General features: G+C 42.4%; 5 protein-coding genes and 1 pseudogene across 6 annotated transcripts; 3 read left to right on the plus strand and 3 right to left on the minus strand.

Moving 5' to 3' along the window:
• Positions 1-6: 6 nt before the first annotated feature.
• Positions 7-1175, plus strand: LOC145433325 (peptidyl-prolyl cis-trans isomerase pseudogene; annotated as a pseudogene).
• LOC145433328 (DNA polymerase delta subunit 4-like) lies at positions 1040-3036 on the minus strand. Its single transcript, XM_080310405.1, has 3 exons — positions 1787-3036; positions 1624-1701; positions 1040-1519 (listed from the first exon to the last, which is right to left on the minus strand). The coding sequence occupies exons 1-3, from the start codon at positions 1923-1925 to the stop codon at positions 1365-1367; spliced, it is 372 nt and encodes a 123-aa protein (XP_080166531.1). The 5' UTR covers positions 1926-3036; the 3' UTR covers positions 1040-1364.
• Positions 3037-3720: 684 nt separating this feature from the next.
• LOC145433331 (replication factor C subunit 4-like) lies at positions 3721-5001 on the plus strand. The gene has a single exon (XM_080310409.1). The coding sequence runs from the start codon at positions 3887-3889 to the stop codon at positions 4940-4942; it is 1056 nt and encodes a 351-aa protein (XP_080166535.1). The 5' UTR covers positions 3721-3886; the 3' UTR covers positions 4943-5001.
• A 914-nt stretch (positions 5002-5915) lies between these two features.
• On the minus strand, positions 5916-8307 carry LOC145433330 (nuclear protein MDM1-like). Its single transcript, XM_080310408.1, has one exon. The coding sequence runs from the start codon at positions 8195-8197 to the stop codon at positions 6176-6178; it is 2022 nt and encodes a 673-aa protein (XP_080166534.1). The 5' UTR covers positions 8198-8307; the 3' UTR covers positions 5916-6175.
• A 540-nt stretch (positions 8308-8847) lies between these two features.
• Positions 8848-10349, plus strand: LOC145433332 (activator of basal transcription 1-like). The gene is made up of 3 exons (XM_080310410.1): positions 8848-9131; positions 9194-9383; positions 9791-10349. The coding sequence occupies exons 1-3, from the start codon at positions 8969-8971 to the stop codon at positions 10098-10100; spliced, it is 663 nt and encodes a 220-aa protein (XP_080166536.1). The 5' UTR covers positions 8848-8968; the 3' UTR covers positions 10101-10349.
• A 1287-nt stretch (positions 10350-11636) lies between these two features.
• LOC145433329 (ATP-dependent chromatin remodeler CHD1-like) lies at positions 11637-27978 on the minus strand. 2 transcript variants are annotated; one of them, XM_080310407.1, is made up of 40 exons: positions 27158-27978; positions 26554-26629; positions 26405-26492; positions 26271-26350; positions 26133-26216; positions 26017-26072; positions 25815-25948; positions 25637-25745; positions 25462-25573; positions 24872-24998; positions 24594-24809; positions 23971-24149; positions 23795-23910; positions 23236-23452; positions 23008-23177; positions 22844-22951; positions 22409-22597; positions 22187-22346; positions 21965-22117; positions 20951-21172; positions 20367-20588; positions 20201-20311; positions 19797-19994; positions 18712-18902; positions 18518-18650; positions 18318-18460; positions 16823-16976; positions 15998-16210; positions 15260-15439; positions 14941-15018; positions 14802-14880; positions 14639-14735; positions 13983-14117; positions 13811-13919; positions 13658-13747; positions 13502-13593; positions 13097-13138; positions 12318-12365; positions 12185-12259; positions 11637-12127 (listed from the first exon to the last, which is right to left on the minus strand). In XM_080310407.1, the coding sequence occupies exons 1-40, from the start codon at positions 27184-27186 to the stop codon at positions 11740-11742; spliced, it is 5403 nt and encodes a 1800-aa protein (XP_080166533.1). In that variant the 5' UTR covers positions 27187-27978; the 3' UTR covers positions 11637-11739. The 2 variants fall into 2 exon arrangements, with proteins under 2 accessions (XP_080166533.1, XP_080166532.1); XM_080310406.1 differs by having other exon boundaries at positions 25637-25751; positions 27158-27977.
• Positions 27979-27999: the final 21 nt, after the last annotated feature.

The following is a 27999-nucleotide window of genomic DNA, read 5'->3' on the forward strand; positions in this document are numbered from 1 at the left end:
TAAACTATGTCTAAGAAACGTATGCTATATGTTGGCGGTCTAGCTGAGGAGGTAAATGAAAAGACAGTCCATGCTGCATTCATACCATTTGGAGACATAGTCGATATCAATATACCGCTGGATTTCAAGACTCAGCAACACCGCGGATTCGCATTCATCGAATATGAGATCGAGGAAGACGCAAGAGCGGCCATCGACAATATGAACGAAAGCGAATTATTCGGCAGAACAGTGAAAGTAAACATCGCCCGTCCCTTACATATCAAGAGAGAAGGCCTTTCCTTTAGGCCGGTGTGGGCCGATGAAGAGTGGCTCAAGAAATATGCAGTTAAACCTGAAGGTGACTCTGAATCGATGGAGACAGATGACCAGACTGCTCAAGCTGTCGTCAAACAAAAGATTGAAAACCCACGAGTATATTTCGATATTAGATTCGGAAGCCAGTACGCTGGACGTATCGTTATGGAGCTGCGAGCGGATATCACGCCAAAGACGGCGGAGAATTTCCGCTGCCTTTGCACCCACGAGAAAGGCTACGGATACAGAGGAAGCTCATTTCACCGTATCATTCCACAGTTCATGTGCCAAGGAGGTGACTTCACTAATCATAACGGCACTGGAGGAAAGTCAATCTATGGCAGAAAGTTTGACGATGAAAATTTTACATTGAAACACACGGGAATGGGAGTACTGTCAATGGCAAATTCTGGTCCAAACACAAACGGCTCACAATTTTTCCTCTGCACTGAAAAGACCGACTGGCTTGATGGCAAACATGTTGTTTTCGGACACGTCACAGACGGTCTTGAAATTGTGAAGAAAATGGAAAATTTAGGATCGAAGGAAGGAAAACCAAAGCAAAAAGTAGTGATTGCTGATTGTGGCGAGCTGAAATGATCCACGACTGGCAGCGACTGTTCAACGGATAAATAATCGGGATCGCCGAAGAGGTGGCAAATGAGCGGAGACAGCAGCCTGATGTTGTTTGATCAAAGTTGATCACTGTACTGTAGCAAAACTAGGCAGTAAATGGAACAGACAAGATTTTGCAGTTTCGTTCGTGCTTTACGTTGTACGGGAACTTTTATGGTGTCGCAGCTATCATATAATTAGAACTAAGGCAGTTGCTTAGTTTCCGTATTTTGTATGAATAGAACAATAAAAGAGGAACTTGATTTGTAGACTTTTGGAGGTATGGAACTTAAATATATAATTGAATAATAATATAGTGATATCGAAATGAACCGGAATATTTTCAGCATGACCTGGTCAGCCATTAGTAGTTGGGTTTAACTTTTCCGGTTTCTTTCATAATGGATATGTTATTCAATGATGCATTTGTGTATTATATAAGGAGGTAGAAATTAGTCGTTTGCTGACGTCAGAAGTGGATGATGATGCCATATTGAGTAAGTGTAGTAGGGATTATCTTCGTGTTCAAGTACGAGTGCCTTGATGTCGGAGGGAGGATTCAGTCCCAGTTTTTCAGCACGGTTCCAACGGTCCATTCTGCTTGAGTCTATTGATGGAATAGTTATTATAGATTAGTTAGCAGCTACGTAAGACATGCCTATTGACTGGAATCCTGAAACTTCAGTACTAAGTAATAGGTATCTAACTTACCAATGCTTGGACCAAATGTTGCGTCTAGATCAAATTGACGAAGTTTCTTGATATCTTCAGACAGTCGATCTGAGACATCTATGCAAATAATTTTAAATTGTAGACATCATGCTGGCCTAATTCCTATGATGCTGTAGTGAGATTTTCAGGTCATATAATATACCTGTGGCGGGTGAATTTATTTTGGTTCTCAGTGAAGGTCCTTGCGTTTTTCTAGAGTGATTCGATGTTCTGTTGACATCTTTTTTCACTTTCATATAGTCATTGATAGACATTTGATGTCCACCTTCCGAGGATTCCATGTTTGCAGTTGAAGTGAAAGCAACAACGAATTATCCAAATAAGTTTTATTTGAATAGCTGGTAGTACAAAACTTGAATGATAGCTTTCATTACAACACCCAATGTAGTAATTGATTTATTTATAATGATTGCAAATTTTATGAGATATATCTATAAATACTAGTCCATCCTCAAGATTACCGGACCACGACCCGACCTATCGATCTCGCTTTCCATGACATGCCACCCCATTTCATATCGCTTGCTTTTTTTCTATACTATCTTCTTTACTTTTCATTTCGACTACTCGGGACCTATCATCTGGAATGCATTACCACCACATATCCGTGACTTGCCTTATAATAGATTCAAAAAAGCCCTACTTGATCACCTCTTGTCGTTACACTAACACTGTTGCCCTACCTCGCTTCATTGATCATTTGCTACCATCGTTTAATTTTTCTTCTATATTATTTTTTTAATCACTGTAACCTTTTTTACAGTCAGACTGTTTAGAGAGAGAGAGAGAGAGAGAATTTATTCGGTCCATGAGCATTGATAATACGCAGATCGATAAATACAAAGCAAAGTATATATAATTCAGAACCAGGCTGTAGCGAAGGGATCGGGAGATCATCAAGTCAGCTACAGCCTGAAAGGATGGTTGTAATATGAAACTTATCACATAATATAACACATTTGCAAGCAAAAAATATAACATATTCACAATGTATCAATGTATGTAGAGTCAAGTGTACCCGTTTGATGCTGGTGTGATCAGACTAGATGACCTTCACGGTCTTATCGATCATTCCTATCTAATACCGAATACTGTGCAAGCATATTTTCTGTACCACCATCACTGCCGTGTGTTATGTATTTTGGTTGGATGAAAATAAAGACTCTCTCTCTTTGGTGTGCAATGCATGGCCCATGGGTGCCTGATTCCATAGACTACTCCAAGTCGCTTCGACACCTTCCTATCTTTCCATTGTATCGCACTTTTGTGGTGTATTGAACTGGTAAAATTGCTAATTAACCAATGAAGATGACGATGATGATAAATAGTTGCCGTCCAGCAGTAGCCGAAGACAGCAACAGCAACTACATCCTTTGCATCCCCTGCTTTGCTAATGTTTTGATGACGTCATCCCATGCCACCACGGTAATCATTGAACATTTTCGGAACGCTAGATCATTATCCTCGTCATTATTACCGTTCTCATTAGTTCAAAACACCAAAAGATTGCGATACAATGAAAAGATAGTAACTAATTAAAATAGTATTTCAATCAAACACCGACCTTGGCCTACAGATAATAATAAAAGGACATGCACTGCACACTTAAGGAAAAGTAACAGTAGATTACATAAAATATACAAGCGTCGATAGGCGAAATAGTTATGTCAAATAGTTAACCAGTATTCTCAATTAGTCTTTTTAGACAGCTCAGTCGTTTCATGTCTTCCATAACCATGAATATGAAATATTATATTTTATATCGCGAAACAATAACTTCATATTGTTAATTTATTCGCTAAAAGCTTTTCGACTAACTCTCATCAGTAGCGCTAGTCGAAAAGCTTTTAGCGAATAAATTAACAATATGAAGTTATTGTTTCGCGTTATTCTGAAGTTCTGTACCACAAATCACTTGTTTATATTTTATATGTATATAAAATTGGTATTCGAAGCTAGGTTCCGATGTAACAATAATGCAAGGTATCATATGTAATCCTTGGACAAAGGTGGTTGGAAATGATGTATATATATTATATATATAGATACAATATATGATATATCATTGACGGAAGGGGACAAAGTTTACGTTGAAAAGTCGCATACGCTCCGGGCAACTCGGCTCCGGTATCTTGTTATTGAGCTGACGCGGGAATCCATTGTACATGATCCACTACTGCTAGTACTGCAACCGTTCTGGTTAGATATCTTTCAAGAAGCGTCAAACTGCATTAGGTACAGTATGGAAGCGTTTTTTAAACCTACCGCTGCCACTATCGCAAAAAGAGCTGCTCAAGCTAAAGCTGCGCAGGAGGCTGATGATCTTAAGCCATGGATAGAGAAGTACAGACCAAAATCTGTCCGCGAAATAGCTCATCAAGACGAGGTGGTAGCAGTTCTGAAAAAATGCATCACTGGTGCTGACGTCCCCAATATGTTGTTTTACGGACCACCAGGAACAGGAAAAACGTCTACCATTCTTGCATTGTCCCGGGACTTGTTTGGTCAGAAATTCAGAGACCGTGTTTTGGAATTGAATGCCTCGGATGATAGAGGAATAGCGGTTGTAAGAGAAAAGATCAAAAACTTTGCACAACTGACAGTATCGAGCTTGAGCGGTGGAAAAGATCCCCATCCTTTCAAAATCGTGATTCTAGATGAGGCGGATTCGATGACCAAAGCAGCGCAACAGGCCTTGAGAAGAACAATGGAGAAGCAAACAAAAAACACAAGATTTTGTCTGATCTGCAACTACGTAACCAGAATTATCCCTCCAATAACTTCCAGGTGTTCAAAGTTTAGATTTAAACCATTAGCAGAGGATGACCAGCGGAAACGATTGAATTTTGTAGCTGAAAAGGAATCAGTAAAAATATCGGAAACAGCACTTGATGCTTTAGTGAAATGTTCTGTTGGGGACCTGAGAAGGGCTGTAACATTTCTGCAAACCGCCCATCGACTGAAAGGACAGGACGGTATTGCTGTCGATGATATATTAGAGATCACTGGAGTTATTCCGGAATCTGTGATTAAGGATTTTGTGAAGAGCTGCTACACAAACTCATTTGAAAAGCTCCGTGAAACTGTTGAAGATGTCAGTGCTGAAGGTTACCCTGCTTCGCAACTCATTTCGCAGCTCCATGATGAAGTTGTTGCCATGGATTCCTTATCGGATGATCAAAAATGTGAAATAACTGAGAAGCTGGCAGTTATGGACTGCTGTTTGAATGACGGAGCCGATGAATATCTTCAGTTAATGTCGCTGGGGACTTTAATTCAACAGCAGCTGTGTACTTGAACAATTTGATTCTCATACTTAATCTTGATATGGCTGCCATATAAATATGAATTTCTGTATCTCGTCGCTTGGTTAGAAAGAAACATTTTCGACAGAAACACCAGCTGCCTTCAAATGAGTCCTTTTCATTGCAAAACAAATTCATAATTATGACTATCTTAGGACATGATATCCAGGGTTGTAACCAAGTCACAAGGCTCCGAATCACAAGTCAATCTCACTTCTTTAGTTTTGACACGAGTCATTTTCAATTCGCCACCGAGTCAAGTCCGACTCCAAGTCATCTAGCAGAGGTTCGAGTCCAAGTCATGGTAATATGACTCGAGTCCAAGTCATTGTGTTGACTGTATAACTCTGTTTGGTGATATCGAATGGTTCGCATTTATAATATACCAATTTTCCTCACTTTTAATAGTTTCTGGTCGCATTTTCAAGTACCAGTACCAATAGACCAACTCCCAATAGGGTGGTTATACTTTACTACTCTTCGAAATTACAAGGAAACCTTGCTCTTGGACGTCTGAGTCTCGAGTCATGCGTAATGAGAAAATGACTCGAGTCATCAGAAAATTGTGACTCGAGTCATTACAACCCTGATGATATCTTGAAAATACGACATCTATGCATGTCATTAAGCCAGATTGTGTTGAAACACATCACTTTAATAACTTGACTCTCATACGTTCACTAGGTCTGCTCCGATATAAATGAGAATTTTCGTCACGTCGCTTTGTCAGAAAGCACATTTTTGACATGAACACCAGCTTCTTTTAGACGCACCGTTTGAAAAAACAAATTCATAAAGATAAACCTTTCGAGACATGATATATTACAAATACAATGGCTATGCTTTATGCCATTAAGCCGGAACACTTTGAAAAACCACATCACTTGGATAACTTCATTCTCATACTTCCACTAGCTGTCAGAAAAACATTTACCAAAGAAACACCAGCTTTCTTCTTACACACAGTTTACAAACGAGTCCTTTTAATTGCAAAGCAAATTCATAAAGATAAAATCTCTTCAGACATGATATCTTACAAATACAACGTCTATACTTTATGCCGGATTATTTTGGAATGCCACATTAAAGATGGGCAAGTGGTTCATTGGTTCTACGTATAGCATTTTGATTATGAAAACCGCGACCCGAACACAACCAACGCTGTATGACACTAATAGTAGCTTGAAGATATACAAACACTAGATGCGGTCTGATATTACGGCGTGTTATGACGTGGTCCAGAAGCTTTTGCGGTTCTTGGCTTTTTGCAAAAGTTCAGTTGCCCGTGCTGATGTATGCGATGAAGCAACTGACAGCGCATCGTTGTCTCGTTGCAACAAAATAGCTGCCGTCTGGGGCCTACCCGTAGGTCCGCAGTGCTGAAATTCATTATTCCTCAAAGAACCCCTTATCGGAGCTGTCTTGGCCAACGATCTCTTTTTCATAGTCGGGCTGAAGCCTGCGGATTGTGACCTTGATTTTGAGACTTCTACCTTCGGTGGTTCTTTGCTGCGGATGGATTTTTGTGGACATTTTGATTGTTTTGGTAGCAAAGGTTGTGGGCTTGAACGTACTAAGCGATGTGGCCGACCCTCCAGCAACGCATGATAGTCACGAGTAGGTGACCCAGCAACTTGTGGTTTTTGGCGATCCCGATCCAGCAATGACATTTCACTGGTACTCCTTGTATCGCTCTTCTGTTTTGGTGACGTGAGAATAGCGCCGCCTACGCAGGGCGTTGTAAGATCATGATGTGTACGTAATGCTCCACCTATTTCATGTAATCGAGGTGTGGAGACTCGTCCTTCTAACACGGAAGCAGACTGTGAATTTTGTGACTGCTCCTCGATTTCATCAGGATTTGCTTCCTCAGTCCACGCGTGCTTACGGTCCACTGAGTATTTTGACACTTCCGACTGCTCGTCCAAGCTATCAGCTTCAACCAGAGTTTCTACTTCTGCAGCCTCCGTTATGTCTTCCACACTATCGCTTCCTTTTTGAGACATTCTGCTCCACTTTTCTTCGGAGTCGACCTCTTTAACACTTTGTCTCTCTCGTTCATCTTTCGCGTCCTGATTATCGCCGCTGCCCGTCTCAGATCTTACAGTGCCGTCGTCGGTAGATACCTCCCACAATTTGTTAAATGGAGAAATGACTTGAGTCGCATGGTCTGGATCTATGTGCGTTCCTTCGTGCTTTTGTTTGTTGTCTTCTGCCATTTTACGAAGTTCGCCTACGTCGAATTCGCGTGTCGGTTCGTATTGAGATTTGTATTCCGATCTGAAACCCTTTTTATTGTTGTTGTGGGTGAGGTACGGCCTTTGCATATCTTTGACTCTCAATTTCATGGACGGTGATCCCGGTGAAGTCGCAGTCTGCGGCCTTCTCTTGTCGTTTCTCGGTGATCCATATTTTGAAATGTATTCCGACGATTTATTGAATTGCATGCCACTGTGGGGCGGTATAGCAGGTGAAGAGGAGTGCACGACGTCAAGTGCCGATAAGACTGGCGATGGTTTCACGGAGAACTTTGGAGCAGCGAAATTCCGTTGATATTCTGACAGGCGGGCTTTAGATTTCCGGGCGATGCCGTTGGGGTTCATGCCAGCCTTGCGCTCAAGAGGTATGTTTCGTTCATGCCTGACAATTGTTTTCGGGTGTGTCACGTCTTGGTCCATATTGCCGGAAGTGTTTGCTCTATTGGTGGAAATATTCTTTTCAACACCTTTCTTTTTACCTCTGCTTGTTGAATTCCGCTTGCCGGTACCTTCTTTTTGTGGACTTTTTATGTTAGATGTTGGCCCTTGCTTTACTGGTGATGTGAGAGAGTTGTTTCTATGAGACAGTGTTCCTTTCTTCAGCGATTTAGGTGGACTTTTCTGTATTCGTTTCTTCAGAGCTTTACTATTCTCTGAATCACGTTTGACAGTCCGCGATTTAGCTGTCTTATTGATGGTAGAAGCGGCATTGGGGATGTTGCTTTGATCGATTTCAGCATCATCCATGACAGGTGTACCACGATCACTTTCAGGCCACCAGTTTAGGCAATGTTGTACTTCCGGTTCTCTATGCCAGACCTTCTTTTTAGTGGTAATTCTTGGTCCGTTCACAAATCCGACTTGATCAGATCGCAGACCAGCATCAATAGCATTTTGCTCCAAATTGGGTGAGAATGTGGCTGACCTGTAAGACTGATTCCATCTGTAATTACGGTCGTACTCACTGCTACCCCGGAATATCACGGGCATATTGGAAAACGACTCACAGTACTGTAACTTCTACGTAAATAGACTTCCAAAAGAACGCAACCGTTCACAGCAAAGCTGATCATTCGTAACCAATGACGCTAACGGCGGTCACGGTTGGAATAATCTGGAAAAACTACAAACATGTAGCAATGGTTTCCTCATATACTTGATGAAATGACTAATATGAACAAACTTATGCTAAGTAGTTATTTCAGATGCGAAATATGACACCATCGAATGTCAAGTTCGGTGCTGATAGGCATTTACCAACTCGGCAGGTTACATACAGTTCATATTACAAAACAGTCTGGTGACCGCATTTCATTATCTTACATCGGTGTTTCGAATCCAAGCACTATATACTAGTAAATCCGTCATCAACAAAACACATTGTGCAGACAGCGCATGGCAGAGGCATTGACACGTTTGCGTCAGCCAGGCCAGTTGTTAGCAAACCTGATGACGTGACCAGACCACTGAGCAATTATTTTAAACACCAGACCAGACCTACACAGATAGCATGTAATCAATCGCAGCAAGCAATATATTCATTTTTGTATTATCCTGATGTATATGCATGATGAATATTTCATATATTATTTCCAACAAGTAGTCCGTGCTTACACTGTATATTTAAATGCTTCTCGTGCTGAACTTTTCACTCCTTGCCAGAAGCTGGAGTGGAGAAGAACCTGTCGGAGTGTCGGTACATACTCCAGGTTGCTGTTGTAAGAGCATTTTTTACTATCGGTAACACGACATATCTTCACGATGAGCTTATCTCCAACGCATGACGAGAATTCCAAAAGGAAATGTACAACAGTCCCGGGTGTGATGTATATTAGCATAATACCACCTGGCATGACACCACTTCACTTGCAGCAAATCTTCGAAAAGTATGGCGAAGTTGGTAGAATATTTCTGCAAGCAGATGGTATGCTAGTAATGGATCTCTTTTATATGACTTGAACTCGAGAGTCTTCAATTTTATTCTAGAAAAGGCTTTCAGACGAGGGAAGAAGCTGAAACCTGGTTTCAACAGAGGCAGATTTTTAGAAGGATGGGTTGAAATGGCTGACAAGCGTTTAGCAAAACGGATTGCCATGACTATGAACAATACACCTGTCGTTGAGGGGAAGAAAACAAAATCCACCGACTGCTTGTGGAACATAAAATATCTACCCAGGTAAGCATCCGTAGACTTGTTATCGCATTTGTGTATTAGCTAGGCTTCAGGATTACCGGACCATGACCTAACATCGACCTCGCCACATCATTTTATCGCTTGCGTCTTATATCCTCTGCATTACTTTTCATTCAGTGTGCATGCCTCTTTTTTACTTTGCCTAGGCTAAGGTGGGTGTCTGATATTAAAGGCTACTCCAAGTTGTTTCAACACCTTCCTATCTTTTCATTGTATCGCACGATGAAAATATTAATAAACCTGATTGATTGTGTGGTTTATTGAACTGATAACAATTGCTATTAAACCGAAAAATACAACTGCCAAAGTAACATAATGTATTGATCGCCATAATCTCTGCAGTATTGAGTTGTATTACAAATGTTGCAATACCAATATTTACATTGAAGGTTTCGCTGGACTCACTTAGCAGAACGCCTAGCGTATGAAAAAGCAGTGAAATCTCAAAAACTGAGAACAGAGGTAATTCAAGCACGCAAAGAAGCCGATGCATTCATCACCAACGTTGAGGCGAGCAAGAAATACAGTAGCATAAAAGAGAGGAAGGAGAAGAAGGGAATTGCATTACCAGAGAACAGAAGAGTAACCAAGTTCAAGCAAAGAAAAACTGTGGAAGAGATGCGGAAAGAACGGCAAAAAAAAGGCGTCGAACCAAACCCGGAAACAAAAGCAAAGTCGTTATTGTCTAGTATATTTTAATACCAGAAAGATGGGTTGCATAAATGTTGGAAAAATGTACGGCATCAATCCATGTACTATGCCATCACGATAACATTTTGAGTGAAACTGGCAATGAAGGAGTTGGTCGATAGCGGGAGGCGGAGGAATCGCATACAGTTGATAATGGATTTGCGACAGCTGGATCGCCGAAGGACTATAATGCTGAGCAAACAAGTGATGTCATTGTGCAACAAGTTAATAATAAATGCTGTCTCGGGTGCACTGCAATTGGCTTTTATAACAGGACTGAAGATGTTGTAAATCTATTATTATCTAATCAGAAAACTTGTGCTGTTGCTGGTACACTTACCAGTGTTGTTGAGATCAAGTCACTACGTTCGAGTCACGAGTCATCGCACGTTTTGACTCGAGTCATATCAATTGATTTTCGAAGGGGACTCGAGTCAAGCCGAGCGAGCGAGATAGTGTAATGGTTATGCGTCCGGCTTCTCGAGCGGTAGGTCGTGGGTTCGATCCCCGGCCGGGTCATACCAAAGACTCGAAAAATGGTATCCGCAGCTATCCTGCTAGGCGCTCAGCAATCACGGATAGCATGGAGAAGAAAAAAAAAAACGGGGGCGCAGACTAGATGACCTCATGGGGCCGTATCGCAACTCCGTCGCCAAAGCATCTCGATGGTGCAGGCGAGAAAGAATATCATATCTCTCTCTCAAGTCGAGTCACTCGTTTTTTGGAGGTGACTCGAGTCACGTCACAAGTCGAATTAAATTTTCAAAGTATGAGTGATGAGTCAAAGTCATTACATTTCGCTAGCTGTGTGTTCTATAAGGTAACGGATAGCAAAATTTCGTACTATATATCTTCATGATTGCATCTATGGTATATCTTGGTTGTAGGCTACTATCCAACTTTGCAGTAAGTCTCAGGATTGTCAATGATTAGCTTGGTAATTCCTATTCCATTTTCGAAGTTGGCAATATATCGTTGCAAGCTGATCTACCAGATGCTCGACTTCGACATAACTCCGTAAATTATTGAGTCACAGCGGTGAAACTTAGTACAGGACTGGATGACAGCATCAAATATACCGTACTACATTCTGTCACTCAACCCGATATGGAACACAGTCAAAATGAACAAAGACCGATAGCGGCTTTGCCTTCGATTATTGCTGTAGATGGATTGACAATAAAGGCATCTGGGCGTGACAGTCACGTGATTTTCGGAGTGTCCACACCACCTTTAGTACGTTGGTGCCACAGCACTAGTCAACTCATCCAACTGCTGATTTGTGTGGACATAACTGACAATTGGCCTACTTCATAGTTACCACTAATCTACAGAAATTTGCTATTCTGAGGTTTTCCAGCAACGCATCAGCATGGCAAACTAGAGGTTATCCAGTCGCCCAGTGATATAGAATGAAAACAGCCAGCAGGAACAAGGCGAGTACTACCCAACTAATCATCCTGTTCAGCTACACCGCGGTTTCAATCAGCGTAGAATCTACAACTCATTTCCCACAACTAACAAATAAGCAATAAAACCCAGCAATTCATTCTGTATCCAATTCATAAGGCTTGTAGAAAACAAACGTATGCCATATCAAAGAAGCCAAAACAGTGATCAAAAGTTCAATCGACAGCATGTGACTCTGTCACGTAACCGTCTCCCTTTTCAACAAATCTCTATGCTCAGTTCTTGGAATGGGCGATTGAGCTCTGTTATGACTTGAACTTGGCGAGTGCATATGTGGCGGAGCTCCATGGGCTGGGTAGGGATGTGTCGGACTTCTCCCTCGGCGGAACGGAGAAGGTGACCTTCTGGAGTTTGGCTTATATCGTCTATCATCCGGAGGGCCATGGTCGGAGTAGGGTGACCTATGGTGTGCGGAGTAACGGCCTTCATCCCGATGGTGCATGTTCGAGTATTCGTAGGGATGTCGTCGGGAGTTCTCATAATCCCTTCTTCGGAATCCTTCGCCGTATCTCATCTCCTCATCTCTCCTTTGCCATCCGTGGTACGGCTGGTGACCAGGGTTGTACCTAAACCGGGATATATATACTTGCAAATGTAATCATATCTCACCAGTGCCAAATTACCTTAAATCATCGTCTCCGTAACGGTGACTGTCCCGTGTAGATTCTCTTGGATAAGTCGGACCGCCATGATGATGCCTGACAAAATCAAGTTCGGTTAGTACCAACAATTTTTCGATCATCAACTGGTGTTTACCGCTGATGAGGTGGAGGCCCTCCATCGTGATCTGGCCTTTCATTTGACCTAAAAGCAAAAATCAGCTCAACAACTTCGAAGGTGCAATTGAATTGCAACATACACGTATTGCTAGTACGAAGCCGAGAAGCATTAGATGTCCCGAGAAAATGGGCCATATCCTCAAATTTACACCTTCACAAGTACATATACTGCAAAATACCTCGAACTTCAACAATTGCTATCTTTACTGACCTCCTTGTTCTGAAGGACTGTTCCTCACACAATTTATGGACTTACCCGAAATAACGCCGGAGACGCAATCTCTTCATGGCAAAACACTGTACTACTACTGGATAAACTACTGCAAGCTGATACCTGAACTATCTTCAACAGCAAACTGTCACAATTCACACAAGTATTGAATGGTGCACAGAATTTCACAACAATAGTAAAACTTCATTTCATCAAGTTCACTTCAAACTCATTCTCGCTAACATTGAAACTGTTGCATCAGGCTGTGTGCGTGGTGTAGCAGTTGAATACAATCCTTTTCCAAACCAAATCTCTCAGTCCAACTGGCCTCCCTCTAGTTGTGGTACAGACTGGTATCTACTCGGACTGTATCGTTCTCTGTAGCTAACTTTTAAAGACAGTGCCCGATTCATCTGTACTTGTCCAGACTGCCCGCAGTTCAATACTTGCTCTGAGCGAAAATGGCGATTCCACAAGCTACGCAAAATTATCACTGTTAGTACTCTGCGAGTGCACCGTTCAAAAGCAGATCGAACGTCACTAACCTTTCATGGTATCCAGCTTCAGTCTTCCGATGATGACTAGGCCTGCAAAAACGGTGAGGGATGTGTGACTATAGTTTTTTCCAATCCAAAGTTCGAATTCACATCCATCCAGAATTTATATCGAATCATGCCTACATCTGTTTGAGACTGAAATTTAATCACAGAGTCACATGAAAATTCAAAATTATAGAGATTCCGTATCCCATTAAAATTGTAAAATGAGTTTTTTCATATTCGAATTTGCCATTTACCGCTCATCACTGTAATCAACCCTCGCACACTGGGGATTCAAGACTTTCCGTGGATACGCTTAACATTAAAAGATCCCGACCACTGAACAAAATGCCACACAAAACACGATAAAAGCGACAAAGGAAGGGCAGATTTTCACGAACGCTTTATTACCTGTGATAATCAGGTGGATTGAAAGGTCTCTTTTTGCCGACGACGTCGGAACCGTCTCCGGCTGCACGGTCTGACGGAGATCGTGGTCGCTTCTATCAACAAAAACTTGCCCATAAAATACCTATGATTGTCATCCTCGTAATAGCGTGTCATTACCTGCGCTGATTTATCCTTAACGACTGTCTTCGACGACTGTGTCGTCCGTGTTTTTGATTTGTCGTCGCCTGCCTTGGCCGAATTCTTTTTCTGCGACAGCAAACCCATCGCTTAATTATAAGACCCTGGCTGGCTTCGCGCACCACAGAGTACCTTAATCTTTCGATCCGTCTCCTTACGTTTTTTCGACACCTTCTTATACATTTTATAGAGAGAGTGCGCGTCTAATTCCGTAAATTGAGAGACGAAGATCCATAAATTCCTGCAACAGACGCTGGTGAACTTACAGTAGCGCACACTCGGGGGGCACGATTCCAACCCTCACCTCCTCCAGCTTTTGATGGCTTGAGGGTCTTTGAACTCGCACAGGCACTGATGGACGCGATCCCCGATTTCCAAAACGCATTTTTTCATGAGCTCTCGCTGAGCTGTGTCCCCTTTGCTGCCGTCTGGCGGTCGCCTTGAAAAGGGTGGAAATTAAAGTTAAGATCAGTTCAATGAATAACTTTCATCCGAGTATTACACTACATTATTGCGATACAATGAAAAGATAGGAATGTGCAAAAAACGACTTGGAGTAGTCTTTTAAAACGCATACCCCGTTGGCCTAGCGAGCATGTGAATAACAGGCATGCACGCTGGATACAAGAAATATAGAGCCAGACTGATATGTGATTTTTGAGCAGATATCTATTGAATAATGACTTGCACTTACACCGACGACCCAAATATATTAGCCGATATTAAAAAGATATGGCATTCAGTTCACGACACATTTCCAAAATTGACACCTTACTACCACGCTCTCACGTCACGAACATTGACAATGTTTTTCACCTCTAATGGCCGATACCGATTTTTCTTTCAAGTGTAATATAGACTCAATATTATCGGCGGACAGATATAATCAGTCGGACTCCAGTGGTAATCGCGAGATAAATCTGAACTGTTTTGCAAATTCATGTCATGTGCACAACATACTTGTCCAACAATTTCAAGGCTTTTTTGACGGGCCTCAACCGTTCTTTACAGTTGGCGAACGCGTCCGGGTCTAATTCTCCCGAGAATTCATTTTGACCTGCACGAAACAAAGATGTCCACAATTTGCACCCAATGATATGAAGCGGAAATAAAGAACACCCACTAATAGGCACGGGATCGGAAGCGACAGATATATGAACGGGTCCCTTGATTTTTTTCTCGTCAGACTTCCGCGTTACAGTCTGTGAAACGGTAAAATCGCGTTTTAGACTTTGAAAACGGAGAAATGCGACAAATCTCACGTTTTTCCTTTTTTCCGCAACGTTATTGTCGGCAGGTAAGTCGCGTTTGGCTTTCTTTTTGATTTTGCGATTCTTTTCCTAAATCGAAGGACGAGTAGATTTTGTTGGAAACACTATGACTTGGACTACTCGAGTCTTAACATTATGACCGGGCGCCGCTCTCCGACTTGGGACTCGACACAGTGGTGAAGTGAAAATGACTCAACCTGACTCGACTCAAAACTACCAAAATCAAATTTATTGCGACTTGGTTACAAACACGACGATTACTCGCTGAATCAAATTTCAATTTTCACGAGCCCAAAAAGCTGCAACAAACCTTTGTTTTCGCTTCGTCTTTCGCCACAGTGTTGCTATTCTCATCGTTTTCCAATTTTCGTTTCTTCTTCATTTTCCTGTTCTTTTTCGGTTCCTCCGCCTTAACATCGTTTCCGACATCGCTGTCGTCGGCCACGTCGATTCGCGCCTTCGATTTGATCTTTCTGCTACGCTTCTTCCCCTGCAAACAGAAAAAAAACAAGCTGCCAAAGCACGGGTCACGACCAACACGGGTCCTTTGTCTATTCTCAGGGGGTCAAGTATACAAAAATTAAATACCGATGACTGTCAGGAGAATGGATGCAATCGGCGGCTCATTTCAATAGGTTTTAGTTCCCTTTTCAAAATAATCTTTTAAAAAACCTTTGAGGAATGCGAGTCCGACAAACAAATCAGATCAGTAGAAGAGTCATTTTAAAGCACCATCAACTATAACGCAAGCATCACTATGAAGATTAAAATGTCGGCTGCATAGAAATCAATAGACTGGAACGGCTGCGGTAGAGACGCATGGCGGTACGGGCCTCTCAAGTTCATAATAAACGATATTTAGCATGCACTATTAAAGCCAATAAACGCGGACAAGATACGATTTTCGAGTGCTGAAATTATATGTCCCTTTCCACTGCGAGCATGGGAACCAAAGAGAAGTATAGCTTCAATACACATTATCGAAAAATTCTCTGCCCCCTTCAATTCCCGCCTTGGCCACAAACAAAAATCGTATCGAAACACTGACCGTGTCGTCCTGTTTCGACGGCATCTTTTCCGACTTGTTGCCATGCCGGATATTCCTCGCCGCCTTCGAGGCGGCGGCCGACAGAGCAGAATTGGACACGGTCCCGGTCGGAGCGCGACCCAGTTCCTTCGTCTTTCGCAGCAGCTTCATCAGATATTCCACGCGCGTCTGCAGCTGTTTCGCCTGCGGCTTTTCGTTGTTTGGCCTCAGCACCTTAGGGCAAAACCGGCGAAAGTTTGAAAACGGCAGTGGGGTTGTTCAAAAATATCTTTTTTCTTTAAATTATATTCGCTATTCGATAAAATTGTTCGGTTAGCTAAAAAACGCTGTACACTAAATTTGGCTCAATTCCAACGTAAAGAAGCAAAGTTATTGGAGTCAGACTTGTAGTCTTGTACAAACTAAACATTTAGTTAGTTGATGGTCAACTAACTAACGGCTTTTTTGAGTAGTTCTAGTTGCATATTTTGAAAATTGAGTAGTTGTAGTTCTAGTTCTAGTTGCGCTTTTTGAAAATCCAGCAGTTTGTACAAGTCTAATTGGAGTTGACAAATTTTACGAACAACCTAATGAAATTGTCTAAGGAAACATGCACAACAAATTTGGCTCAATTCCAAGCAGTAGAAGCGAAATTATTGCAGTACAAAATATAGGATTTGAATAACGGTGGCAAATTCTTTAATTGTTATTATATATTTGCCCACCGTAAATACTAAATACCATTATTTCAAATCTAAAATTTTGAATATCAATAAATTCGCTTCTACAGGTTGGAATCGAGCCAAATTTGGTGTGGAGGTTTTTTCAGCCCTATTTGACACGTACCTTCTTTTCGAGGCCGAGGGTCGCATCCGACTGCAGCTGCTCCCAACTGCCCATGCCGTACTCGTAAATCCCGATCAGAAGGTTGGAGTCGTCCTCCGGCGACCAATCGCAATCCCAACCCCGAATCGGCTTGACAGGAATCGTCAATCGGAAGCTAAACGGGCAGAATATCGGTCCATTACTGACGCCGGCATCTTGAAACTCACAACGAACCGATATCATATATCATAGAAGATCAATAATATAGGTGTCGGTCTAGTTTTAGCTGTTCACGCAAGTCAACTCGATGTGAGCCACACACACCAATACCAATAATCAAAATAGATCTGCTTGGCAGTTGAAGCTGAAAATCAGAGTTTACTGGCCGTATCGTGCCGTCTGCCATAGCTATCTTTCAGGGTTCAGGGATTATTCGGAATTACGACAAGATTTTCAAAATATGGCCGTTATGTACACGCATATATCTACAGCAGGGGTCTCCAACACGCGGCCCGCGAGGTCCTATTTTGCGGCCCGCGACCTGATTTGAAAAAAAAAATCAGAAAAACGCTTAGTAAATCATGTTGAAACGCTAAAATTGATTTCAGTTGAAACATAATGTTGTTGTTTTTCAAAGTGAGCCATTCTATGTGCCCACTATCACTATTACTCACTAGTTGATACGGCTTCGGCATGGTAATATCATTCCATGGATGAAGAATTTGCTGGTACGAATGGGCATATTGCCTTGACGTGCAATGGCCCACCACTGCCAAGACCGAGACGCCTGCAAAACGACTTCGGGCGCTCCAAAAGACCATGCTTTACGAGGAGATAGTTGTCTAGCAAGTAGGCCTACCGTGTATAGCTAACCCCAATATTGATTCTTCAATCCATGGGTGGCCAATCTGCAGCAGTAGAAGGAAAATTATGCGGCTGTCGACACTTGTAATAACAACCCTAAGTTTTCGCAGATACCCCCTGCATCAGCTGTATCTGGGAATCTGATCACATTGGCCGAGAAAGGATAAATATCTTATAGTAATATGTGAAACTATACTAATAATTATTGACGAAATTCACTCACGCGACCTATTTTGAGTTGGCGACCCCTGATCTACAGTATGTTCTCATGTATGTTGAAGCAGTTCAATTTTAGTGCGCACGATTTTGCAGATGCAAGGAAACGTTGGGTTATCAAGTCTGCGCCACCATTTTACATCTTCAAACAATCCCTGAATGCTGAACATCTAATGGGGAGGGAAAGACAACAGTTTTACATTCAATACTTTGGTCTGACCTGGCCTATCACGACATCAGCTATTGATCGAGAAGCTGGAGGTCGTACCAATATACTATCCCGACGAACCATATTTAATTACATATGTGCTAAGGTTATCTTTCTTCTATTAGACTGAAGTGAGGAGGCTCAATTCTCAGGAAGGGAACATTTGGCTATTTCAGAATTTTCGCTAATTTTCACTGCCCAGCGCAGGGAGGTTGAAGCAAAACTGACCTTTCGCGTTCCTTCTGCTCTTTCGGCATCACCTCTACCAGCGGCTTAAGTTCTTCGATGCAGGCCATCGTGGTCTTGACCGAAACCGAGACGCCGCCAATCCGAAACGACGGCCCACGCTTCGACGCCAGCGGATTGTCCTCCTGAAACCAAGAGTCCGTCAAGCAACACAAAACAAAAGCCGCAGATCGATCCCCCACCGTAGCGGCGATTAACTTTTTGTTGTGTTCTCGCAATTCCTCCGTCAATTGACTGTGCAGCTGCTCCCCCAACCTTTTCAAATCCGCTTCCGACTGAATTGTGAGCTCGGCGTCTCTCGCAATAGCGTCCAACCTGAGGAAACAAAGCTAACAAAATATATGTTGATTCCAAACTTGCAAAAAACACCCCTAACCTCTCCAGCGGATTTCCAAACTTGCGGAAACTACGCACAAACTTGCGAACTTCGCCGGTAGTGAAACCGGGGAAGGCGTCCTTCTGCGCCCGTCTCGTACGCCCTCTCTTTTTAGAAGTGTCATCATCGTCTTCCTCCTCAGAGTCGTCAGACTCGGAACCGGCATCGCTCCCGCTGGCGGCCGCACCCATCTGGAAGTCGGGCATACGCAATTAGTAATCGGCGAATCGTTATGCTCACGCTATTACACAGGCAAATAAGTCAGTCAGCATACAGGACTAGCAGATACAGAATAGCTTCACCTTGTAAAATCGAGGCTTGCCATTCGACACCTATTTGCAACGAAAAGCACTTCTTTTACTAGAGAACCAGGTAAGGCTTGGGAAGAATTGCTGATATGCAAGCGACAAAGTAAAATCAAAGGGGCAAAATTTCAACATCCGGAAACGCGGGTTGGGTTGAAAGCCGAAGTTAATTCACACCAACGCAGGTCGGCTTAAGGAACTTCTACCCCAAGGTGCCACTTTATTTTTGTATACCTACTTATTCATCCTGTTTGGCCGACAACAGTAAACACGACAAATTACATGTAAGGTGTATACAGAACATATCGTCGCTATCGTGTCAAAGTAGCTTTATGTAAATTACACCCATTTTGAGAGAATTCAGTTCCATTTTCCTTTGACCACATCTTGGTCATGGTCAACTTTGAAACATGCAAAAAAACATAACCATGACCAAGATAGGGCTGAAACAAATACAAATTCCACAAAAACTTGATTTTCTATAAATTTGAAAATAGACATAAGCTACTTTGATTCCACCACGACAATATATATGTACAATCAAACCTATAACATGCATAATATTGTTGCTATTATTATGTATTACTATAGTATACATAGTAATACTATAGTACTTACAAAATATACTTATGCGCAGCTGACTTGATGACCCAACTGTCATATTGTTCGCTACCATTCCGTAAAAAAGTTTCGCTTACTTCAGGAAACAACCTACTTCTATTTCTAGCTCTATTCGAGTGACTTCATCGAACACGTGAACAAATGGGCGACAAAACAAACCTTCAAAGACTTTCGACTCCTTGGCGGCAGATAAAGTTCGGCTTGCTGCTTGAGCCGTTCCTCCTCTTCGATTCTCTTCCGGTCGGTCTCCGGTATGATGTCGTCCCAGTCTTTCGCGCCGTCCCGGCTGTCCTCCTCGTCAGGTTTGGCCGCGGCGGGCGCAGATTCTTCCTCTTCGTCGAAAGCGAACGTGGCAAACTGCAAACACAATGTCCAGTTGGGTATTCAACGCAACATCGTTGGTTATAAAAATTATTTAGTTTTCCACATCTAATCCGGCATGGCGGTATTAGCAGAAGCATTGCGGGCAATGCATTTACTGAAGGCGGGAGAGAATTGGCTGAGACGAAAGCCTCATCATATTAGAACACGATTTTAAGAATATAATCAAGCGTTGCTCAAACCTTGAATGCCGACAAAAGCTCAGAACCCGATTCGGCCTGTTCCTCGGCGGTCTCGGCCCGTCTCAAAATCTCATCAACATCCCAGCCGTGTTCGTTTTCCTCCTCTCCTTCCTAATCAAGAAATTCCGTCAAGATTTGGCAGTTGAAACAACCCGGATTGCACAACCTTGAACAAATCCTCCGCTCCAAATTTCAAAATCGCCGACAACTCGTCCTTGTTGAAGGGATTCCCGGTAGTCGCGGACGGAGCGTTGTTTTTGGACAGTACCGTCTTGCCGGAGGTGTCCATCCGCTGGATGACCAGGTGATCGAGAACCATTTTCCTTTTCGCACGCTCGATAATATCCTCCTCAACGCTGCCGACGCAAACCAGCCGATAGATATTCACCTAAAATCCAAGCATGCATCAAATCGATTACCAGTGAATTCGGCATTTGGCGAATCTTGCATTAGAAATGTAATAACTAATTGATTCTTTTCAGTCCTGAAATTACACGCATGTTGCAACTAGGCAACAGTTATGCATCAAAGGTATTTCTACTGTTCCAACGTCATAAGAGATACTCGAATCCAAGACTAACACTTGGCCTAATCGCGAATCGAATCACTTACGTATTCGATTTTGCCCAGGCCTAGTATAATGTGCGAGGTGCAAGGGTAGGTCGCGATTGACATTAGGGGCCACCAAAAGTCAAATTCACTTGTTACTTTCCAAGTGACTCTAAATCATAAACCTTCACAGAAACTAACCTGGTTGGTCTGTCCGATTCTGTGAGCACGGGCCTGCGCTTGCAGATCGTTCTGCGGATTCCAGTCGCTGTCAAAGATAACAACGGTGTCGGCGGAAGCAAGGTTAATACCTAGACCGCCGGCCCTCGTGGACAAAAGGAAGCAGAAATCCTCCGATCCCGGGGCGTTAAACCTTTCCAAAGCCTGCCGTCTCACTTCACCCTTGATAGATCCGTCCAGTCTCTGAACAATCGATAAAACCTTTTGCGATCTCCACAGAATACCATACCCCAGAAAATCCTACGTTTAGTTCATTTTTAGTTATCATATTTATTCACAGTAAAACTGGTAAACATGCACATAATCCGGGGAGCAACCTGCCCCCTAAGAAAAATGGTGAGATCAAGTTAACTTTTAAAATTTCAGTAATACAGTCACACTGTTATACCTATGCAACACATGAAGAGGTCAGATTACTGAATGGAGGTAGATGAAGAATTGGCAAGGTTGGCAAAGGTAGAGATGATTGAAAATGAAGAATAGAAATTACAGAAATTGTGCTGTGATTTTCGAGTACAAGTGTACTTTAGTCCGGTGGTGCATTCAAGGTCTTCCCAAAAATAATCACAGAGCTCAATAACGTGAACTTCTTGATCACTTACTATAATACTATGATATGAATCAAACCTACATTTAAAAAAATTGTACTCGCAAAAAGAAATGAAGTTCACTAGATCCACTTACATGAAAAAACTTGATTATTCCTATAATTGCAGCAGCACTTTTTTAGTAACATTAAGTAACATTTCAGTAACAGTAATCAGAGTCTGAGCATTTTAACAGCCAGTGAGCGTTTCCAAATGGATTTAAAGGTGTTAAAAAATTTCAGTGACGCCGATTCCGCTAAGAGAAGATTTAACAAAACCTCTGGTAAGAACACTCCGACCTAATTAAATCTCTAAGATACAAAATCGTACAGGCAGAGTCACAGGTTTAGTTCAAGTTCCACTACATCACTATGCCACATTACGTTACCTGAAACCCGATCCTATTCAGTATGAGGTACTCTTGCAGCAGGTCCAACATGCGAACCATCTGCGAGAATATGAGAACGCGATGCCCGCCTTCCCTCAATCTCTTCAGCAGCTTGTCCAACAGAATCATCTTCCCGCTACTCCGAATCAACGTCTGAAAGTCGACACACAGTCACAATCCGCACCTAAATCAAAACCAACCACAGAGAACCGAAGACGAGACCTGCAACTTTTCCTCGTTAGTGAGGGGAGCTTTTTCGTCGATCTTGGTCAGCCACGCGTGATTACAACATTTCTTCAATTCCATCACAATGTTACATAGCGACGACACCCTGCCCTTGGCCCCCTTCGACAGCTCCCGGTAATTTTTAGTGAGTATCCACCTGCATGTCAAACAAGAATTGATGAGAAGCCTTTCGCTTTAGAGAAACGTCGCGCTCTCCACCTGTAGTATTGCTTTTGCACCGACGACATTTCAACGCGCAAGATGCGCTCCACTTTGGCAGGTAATGATTTTTCGACGTCTTTTTTTACGCGACGCAAAAGAAAAGGTTGCAATATCTTATGCAGCGAGGTGTAGCCGGTTTCTCTCTCGTCGTTGTGACGTTCTTCGAACTCCGGCCATGAGTTGAACCTTCCGACAGTAATCGAAGACATAGAGCAGACATCATAGACTTCGTCGCAACACCGGGCGTATTCAGCATGTATTGCTGTACGACTGCTCTCAATTATCAATGTTACCACCAATGAAAACAGATTTATATTGAATAATATTAAGCGTAAATCTAAAACCGAGTAACAGATTCGTTATTCACTTCGTAAATTTCCAGAGAATTTTGGTGAGTCTAAACATCAAAAAGAAACGTACAGTCTCACTCACCTTTCAGGCATTATGAAATGCAAAAGAGACCACAGTTCCTTCAGCGAGTTTTGTAGCGGTGTGCCGGTGATGAGGAGCCTATGGTGCGACCGAAACTCGATCAGAGACCTGCAAAAATCGGAGATCGAACGACCCACAATAGGCGTTGCAAACAAGTATCGCACCTGTACAATAACGAGTCGTCGTTTTTCAGTCTGTGCGCCTCATCAACGGCAATGACAGCCCACGTGTGCGAGCCCAAAAATAGTTTTTCCTTCAAGAGTATCTCGTACGTCGTTAGCACCACGTTGAATTTGAGTTTTTTGTTTGGAAACACCCACTCGACATCGCGCATCTGAATACAATTATCGTTTTGTTAGGTGCAGGTTTGTGATAAAGTCTCTAAAACTCACCAACGACCGACTAGTAGCGTCTCCGACATACACGATAACATTCATGAACTCGGCCCACGTTTGAAATTCGCTTTGCCAGGACGCGATCGTCGAGAGGGGAACAATAATGAGGAATGGGCCGTAAACATTATGAAAATGGTAAAGGTAAGAAAGGAAAGTGATGCTTTGAATCGTTTTTCCGAGACCCATTTCATCAGCAAGTATGACGCTATTGCTCCTGAAAGGAAAGAATTCCAACTTGATCATCCGGCGCTTTTGTAGGAAGACAAATGAAGGGCCGGGCAAAATCGAGTAACTATGCAGCCAATTACATTACATCAAAAAGGTATCATGGGTATCAAAACTCGAATTTTATCGGTAATCAAAGTAACTCTTCATTGAAAAAAATGGAAAAATACGGTATCGAACTACACAAATCGAATCAACAAAATTGATACTCTATATACCTAATCGAGTCTTTCATGGAGCAGAATTTTGCAGCAAATCAGTTGAAAACACAAAAAAACATCACAACTTTCTTGATATCATAAGGACACATGCACTGGAATAGATTGCATACCTGAACCACGAGTTGGCGAGCCAGTTCACGCCGTCAACTTGATAGTCTCGTAAAGTGCACCCTTGAATCCACTCAGGAGCGGTCCGGAGCGGCGCAAATTTGTTAACGACAGGTTTCTTAAGTCAAAATTTAAATCAAGTCAAACCAGCCGCAGAAACTAACAAAATAATAATTACCTTCGCTTCTTTCCGCGGCACTTTGCCGTTCTCCTGCCTCTGTTCGAATTTCCGCACGTCTTCGTCAAAATACCGTCGGATGAGCTCACCGTCTTCCCAAGTGCACTCCCGATAAGGAAGGCCCTTCCATTTGACTTGGTAATCCCAAAATCCGGCGCGGTTTTTCTGCCTGGACTGGGCTGCCATGGATATTATAGTGTAAGCCGCTTCAAAGCCTAGGACTATGACGTGGAATAACAATTCTAGTATTGGATTCCGAATAGAGAAACAATTTCGATGGTTCGAGTGGCAGTGAAAGTCTAGGTTTTCTAGTATCAACATGATATGCCCATTGCCACGAGGAAGCATTAAACAATATTTTCTTCTCGCCGTCCAGGCCTTGAAATCCCGTATTACCATATATCATTCAAAACATGTAGCACAAAGCTAAGAACGTTCAAGGAAATGACATTTCTGTTAAGTTAGCGATCGACATCCACTATTGACAAATATGAAATTATTCATGATTGAGTGCAACTGCCAATATTGGCTCATCAATGAACGCATAAAAGGCACATACTCGAACTTGTTCAAGTTCAATACCCAACTCAGAATCAAATCCGCCACAATTCACAACATCTCACCGATCACCCTTTCGACTTTCCTGTAAGTCGTCACGAGATCCCGCCCGAGCTCCTGCTGGCAGAGATAATACTCTGCGTCTTCAGGGGACGCCACCCTGAGCCACGCGTCTACTTCGTCTTTCTTCCTGATGTAATTCTCAAGCTTCTTGAACCCGCGGACCTTCTGCTCCCGGAGACTCTCCTCGCTCTCCCAAGTGTTGTGAATGTGGGACCAGCCTGACAAAAGCAATTTGCGGCTATACAGCTGCTGTTCAAATTTTACAAGAGCAGGCGTGTACCCTTCCATGATATGAGATATTGCTGAATGCCCGCGGACGTTTCCGGATCGAATCCATCGTTTGGATCGCCGTGAAGATGAACGGCGTACCACGTTGTAGTCTCGCCAATGGCGTTAGGTTTTCCAATCTGTGAAATCCAAAGCCCCCAGTGAATACCGCTAGCACAAAACAGGACTTCACATTTCCCAAGAGATGCATACACAGTCTTAGACGTATAGACAACTGTGGCGCATTTGAAGATACTCTTGATAAGTGAACTTCAATACACAATTGAGTAATGTATTCATCTTGAAATAGACCCGGACATTCGGCCGACACTCGTCAGTAACTCGTAGAAAATTGGCAAGAACATTTCGTATCTTCAAATATGACACAAATTCGTAATTTCGAATAATAATCGGAACAAATAGCCTCTCCAAACGACACGAAATCTGTCGTCTCAATAATTTTACGCAGATAATAGAATTATCGAACAGATGTTTGCGGATGGGTATTCATGACCTTTGCCTGTTTTGATTCAAGCTTCGGAGGATGAATCGCGTGCTTGATAGACTATAATCGAACGAGGTTCAATGCAAATTTGGCAGTACCCTGTCATCCATAATTCTCTCTATACATTCGCTATTAGCAGTTTCGTCCTCTTTCTCGATGACCTCGACTACGTCGTCACTGTCTGTTTCATCCTGCGACTCCTCCTTGTAACTGTGAAGATAAGCTCGATTATAGAACAAACGATACCTTGTTTACCGAAATAATCTGCATCACCTGATTGTGGTGTGCTGAGTGCGAGTCGACGACCTCTTCGGCCTGCCTTCCTCATCTGAAGATGTCTCGTCGCTTGCATAAGAACGTACGTTGTTTCGCCTTCTCCCACCTGAAACTGACGAAAAACAAGCCATTAATCACCCTCAAGTCAAGGAGGAAAATTCTGAAAATAGACTACCGTTTTTCTTGCCTTGAAGTCTGGCCCTCATCTGAGACAACTTTGACGTTCTTGCCTTACTCCGGTACGACGGCGCCGAATTGAACTCACTCGCACTGTCGCTTTCTGAATCTGTGAGAGTCCCGGTGTAATCTCTGGGCGTACGCAAACAAACAAAGTTACATTCCGAGTCAAATCAAAGTGCAAGTCGTGCTGCACATACTCGTTCCGGCTTCTTCTCCGGCCTCCCCTGCGATTATTCCCTGCGTCGTCAGACTCCTAAAGACAAAATGTGAGATTTCAATCTTAGCCGACACTACAACAATACAAGATTGCCACCTGAAAAACAGTGAGTCTCTCGGGTTCCTTTCTAGCCCGCGACGATCTGCGCACTCCATATATTTGTGGGTTAGACTCCCACAGCTGTCGACAGAAATGCGTGGTGAAACGGAAATAATAACCACACAAAATACACACTTGTCTCAGGTCTTCCTTGGGTCCACGTTTCACCTTAATTTCGACATTATCTTCCTCCTCGGATTCATCGTCCGAGTTTTCTTTGAAAAAGAACATGTTTTTTCTCGGCGAGTATTTACTAAACTGTCATTTACCTTTGTCGAGTTGATTATCTGGCGTCGTATTCTGCATCGGACTCGTTTTACTCAAAACCCATGATTGATTATCGTTTTTCGGAGAGCCCTGTGATAAACGCAAAGCTGATTTAATCATGTCATTCGTGCCCTTCGTTGCACACAGTCACCTGCTCACTAATTGAGCTGCTGTTATCCGAATCTGACGAGTCATCAATATTTCCATCTTCTCCCTCCGATGAAGAGCTGTAATCATAATAATCACATTGAAATAAATTGCTCTTCAGCGTAGTAATTTATATTGGCGCAGTGGAAAGCAACGATGGGTTGGAAATTTAAATAACTTGAATTCCCACAACATATGACTGTCTTCACTGCGGTTAATTTTACTCGAAACAAGTGAAATCTCTGGGATTGGGATTATGCACTGAATTTTTACACAAACGTACAATGTTGTTGGAGGTAATGATATTAATGAATGTATATGTATAATGATATATCATATAGTAGTGGAATGACGGAGTGATGTGTTGAAAGATAGAAAATCTCCAGTACCTTCGGTACCGGTAGCCTACTAAATCAACGAAGCGAAATATGATGTGGTCATGTCATGGTACAGCTGCAGAAATATGCCAAGTCAATATCAATGAACATAACATGGCAGCCCCCAGCCAACACCTTAATATTAGACATAGTATGGAGATTTCAAATCTTGATATATCTGAGAAGATGATAGCAACATTGGTGAATAAGTAATCAGAAAATATGAAAAACCTGTTCAATGAAGACTCCAGATCAGACATCCCGATTTAGATTCCTTCAAGACCTCGAGCTCAGCTGAGACAAGTCTCGAAGGATTTTTCGTCGGAAGAAAACTAGAAGTCCAATGTGATAACGTCCAATTTTGCAATATTATACCATATCAACTGACAATGAACATCATTTTACACTACGACAAATTATTTGTTACCTGAAAATGCATCAAAGATTTTGATGGGAATGTATCAATGTCATATCGGTGATTGCAGCACGAATGCAGCAGACACAATTTTGCAGCAAGTTCTGCACCATATCAATACTAAATCCTTTGAAAAGTGCAAGAAAAAATGCAGCCATGGCTAAAATATAGAAATATATCCATTTATGGAACGGAAGTGTCATGAATAAATTACAGTAACCCCGATGTGACTAGTTAACTACAGCCACATTACAGTATATACATAATTGCTGCAAAAGTACCCTGTTTTATGTTCTATAAGTATTAATTCACTGACGTTCCCTGCCAAGGTCAAATTGGGCGTGGTCGAACCGAAACGGTACATGAACATTATACAAGTGTAATATTGTAATTTTGAAAAATACTTGTTCAATAATAACAAAATTCCGTGTGACAATGAGTGATTTTGGCTTACAATTCCTCCCCAAAACGCATAGTCAAAAAGACTATAGCAGTGGCTCAATCGATGCCCTGATACGTAATTCAATTTCCAGTTCCTGCGTAGTTATTCACATCAATATCTATAGCTTATCAAACACTAATCATAAAGAAAACACGGGTTATCATTACCGACTAGCAACCTGACTCCAGACCACAGCGATGAAGTCAGCTCCTGGTG

This window comes from Botryllus schlosseri, chromosome 2 (genome assembly GCF_051294905.1).
Source record: "Botryllus schlosseri isolate E-star chromosome 2, Bs_hap1, whole genome shotgun sequence".
In the NCBI taxonomy this organism is placed as follows: domain Eukaryota; kingdom Metazoa; phylum Chordata; class Ascidiacea; order Stolidobranchia; family Styelidae; genus Botryllus; species Botryllus schlosseri.

Coding starts and splice junctions, on each gene's coding strand:
- LOC145433329 (XM_080310406.1), bottom strand. CDS start 27,186: ATGTCTGATCTGGAGTCTTCATTGAACAG. Junction 25,949..26,016: donor CGGAGAAGAAGCCGGAACGA/GTATGTGCAGCA, acceptor GCGTACGCCCAG/AGATTACACCGGGACTCTCA. Junction 22,952..23,007: donor GACGACTCGTTATTGTACAG/GTGCGATACTTG, acceptor CGATTTTTGCAG/GTCTCTGATCGAGTTTCGGT.
- LOC145433332 (XM_080310410.1), top strand. CDS start 8,969: ATGAGCTTATCTCCAACGCATGACGAGAATTCCAAAAGGAAATGTACA. Junction 9,132..9,193: donor AATATTTCTGCAAGCAGATG/GTATGCTAGTAA, acceptor ATTTTATTCTAG/AAAAGGCTTTCAGACGAGGG. Junction 9,384..9,790: donor AACATAAAATATCTACCCAG/GTAAGCATCCGT, acceptor TTTACATTGAAG/GTTTCGCTGGACTCACTTAG.
- LOC145433331 (XM_080310409.1), top strand. CDS start 3,887: ATGGAAGCGTTTTTTAAACCTACCGCTGCCACTATCGCAAAAAGAGCT.
- LOC145433328 (XM_080310405.1), bottom strand. CDS start 1,925: ATGGAATCCTCGGAAGGTGGACATCAAATGTCTATCAATGACTATATG. Junction 1,702..1,786: donor AATAAATTCACCCGCCACAG/GTATATTATATG, acceptor TTATTTGCATAG/ATGTCTCAGATCGACTGTCT. Junction 1,520..1,623: donor AACATTTGGTCCAAGCATTG/GTAAGTTAGATA, acceptor TTCCATCAATAG/ACTCAAGCAGAATGGACCGT.
- LOC145433330 (XM_080310408.1), bottom strand. CDS start 8,197: ATGCCCGTGATATTCCGGGGTAGCAGTGAGTACGACCGTAATTACAGA.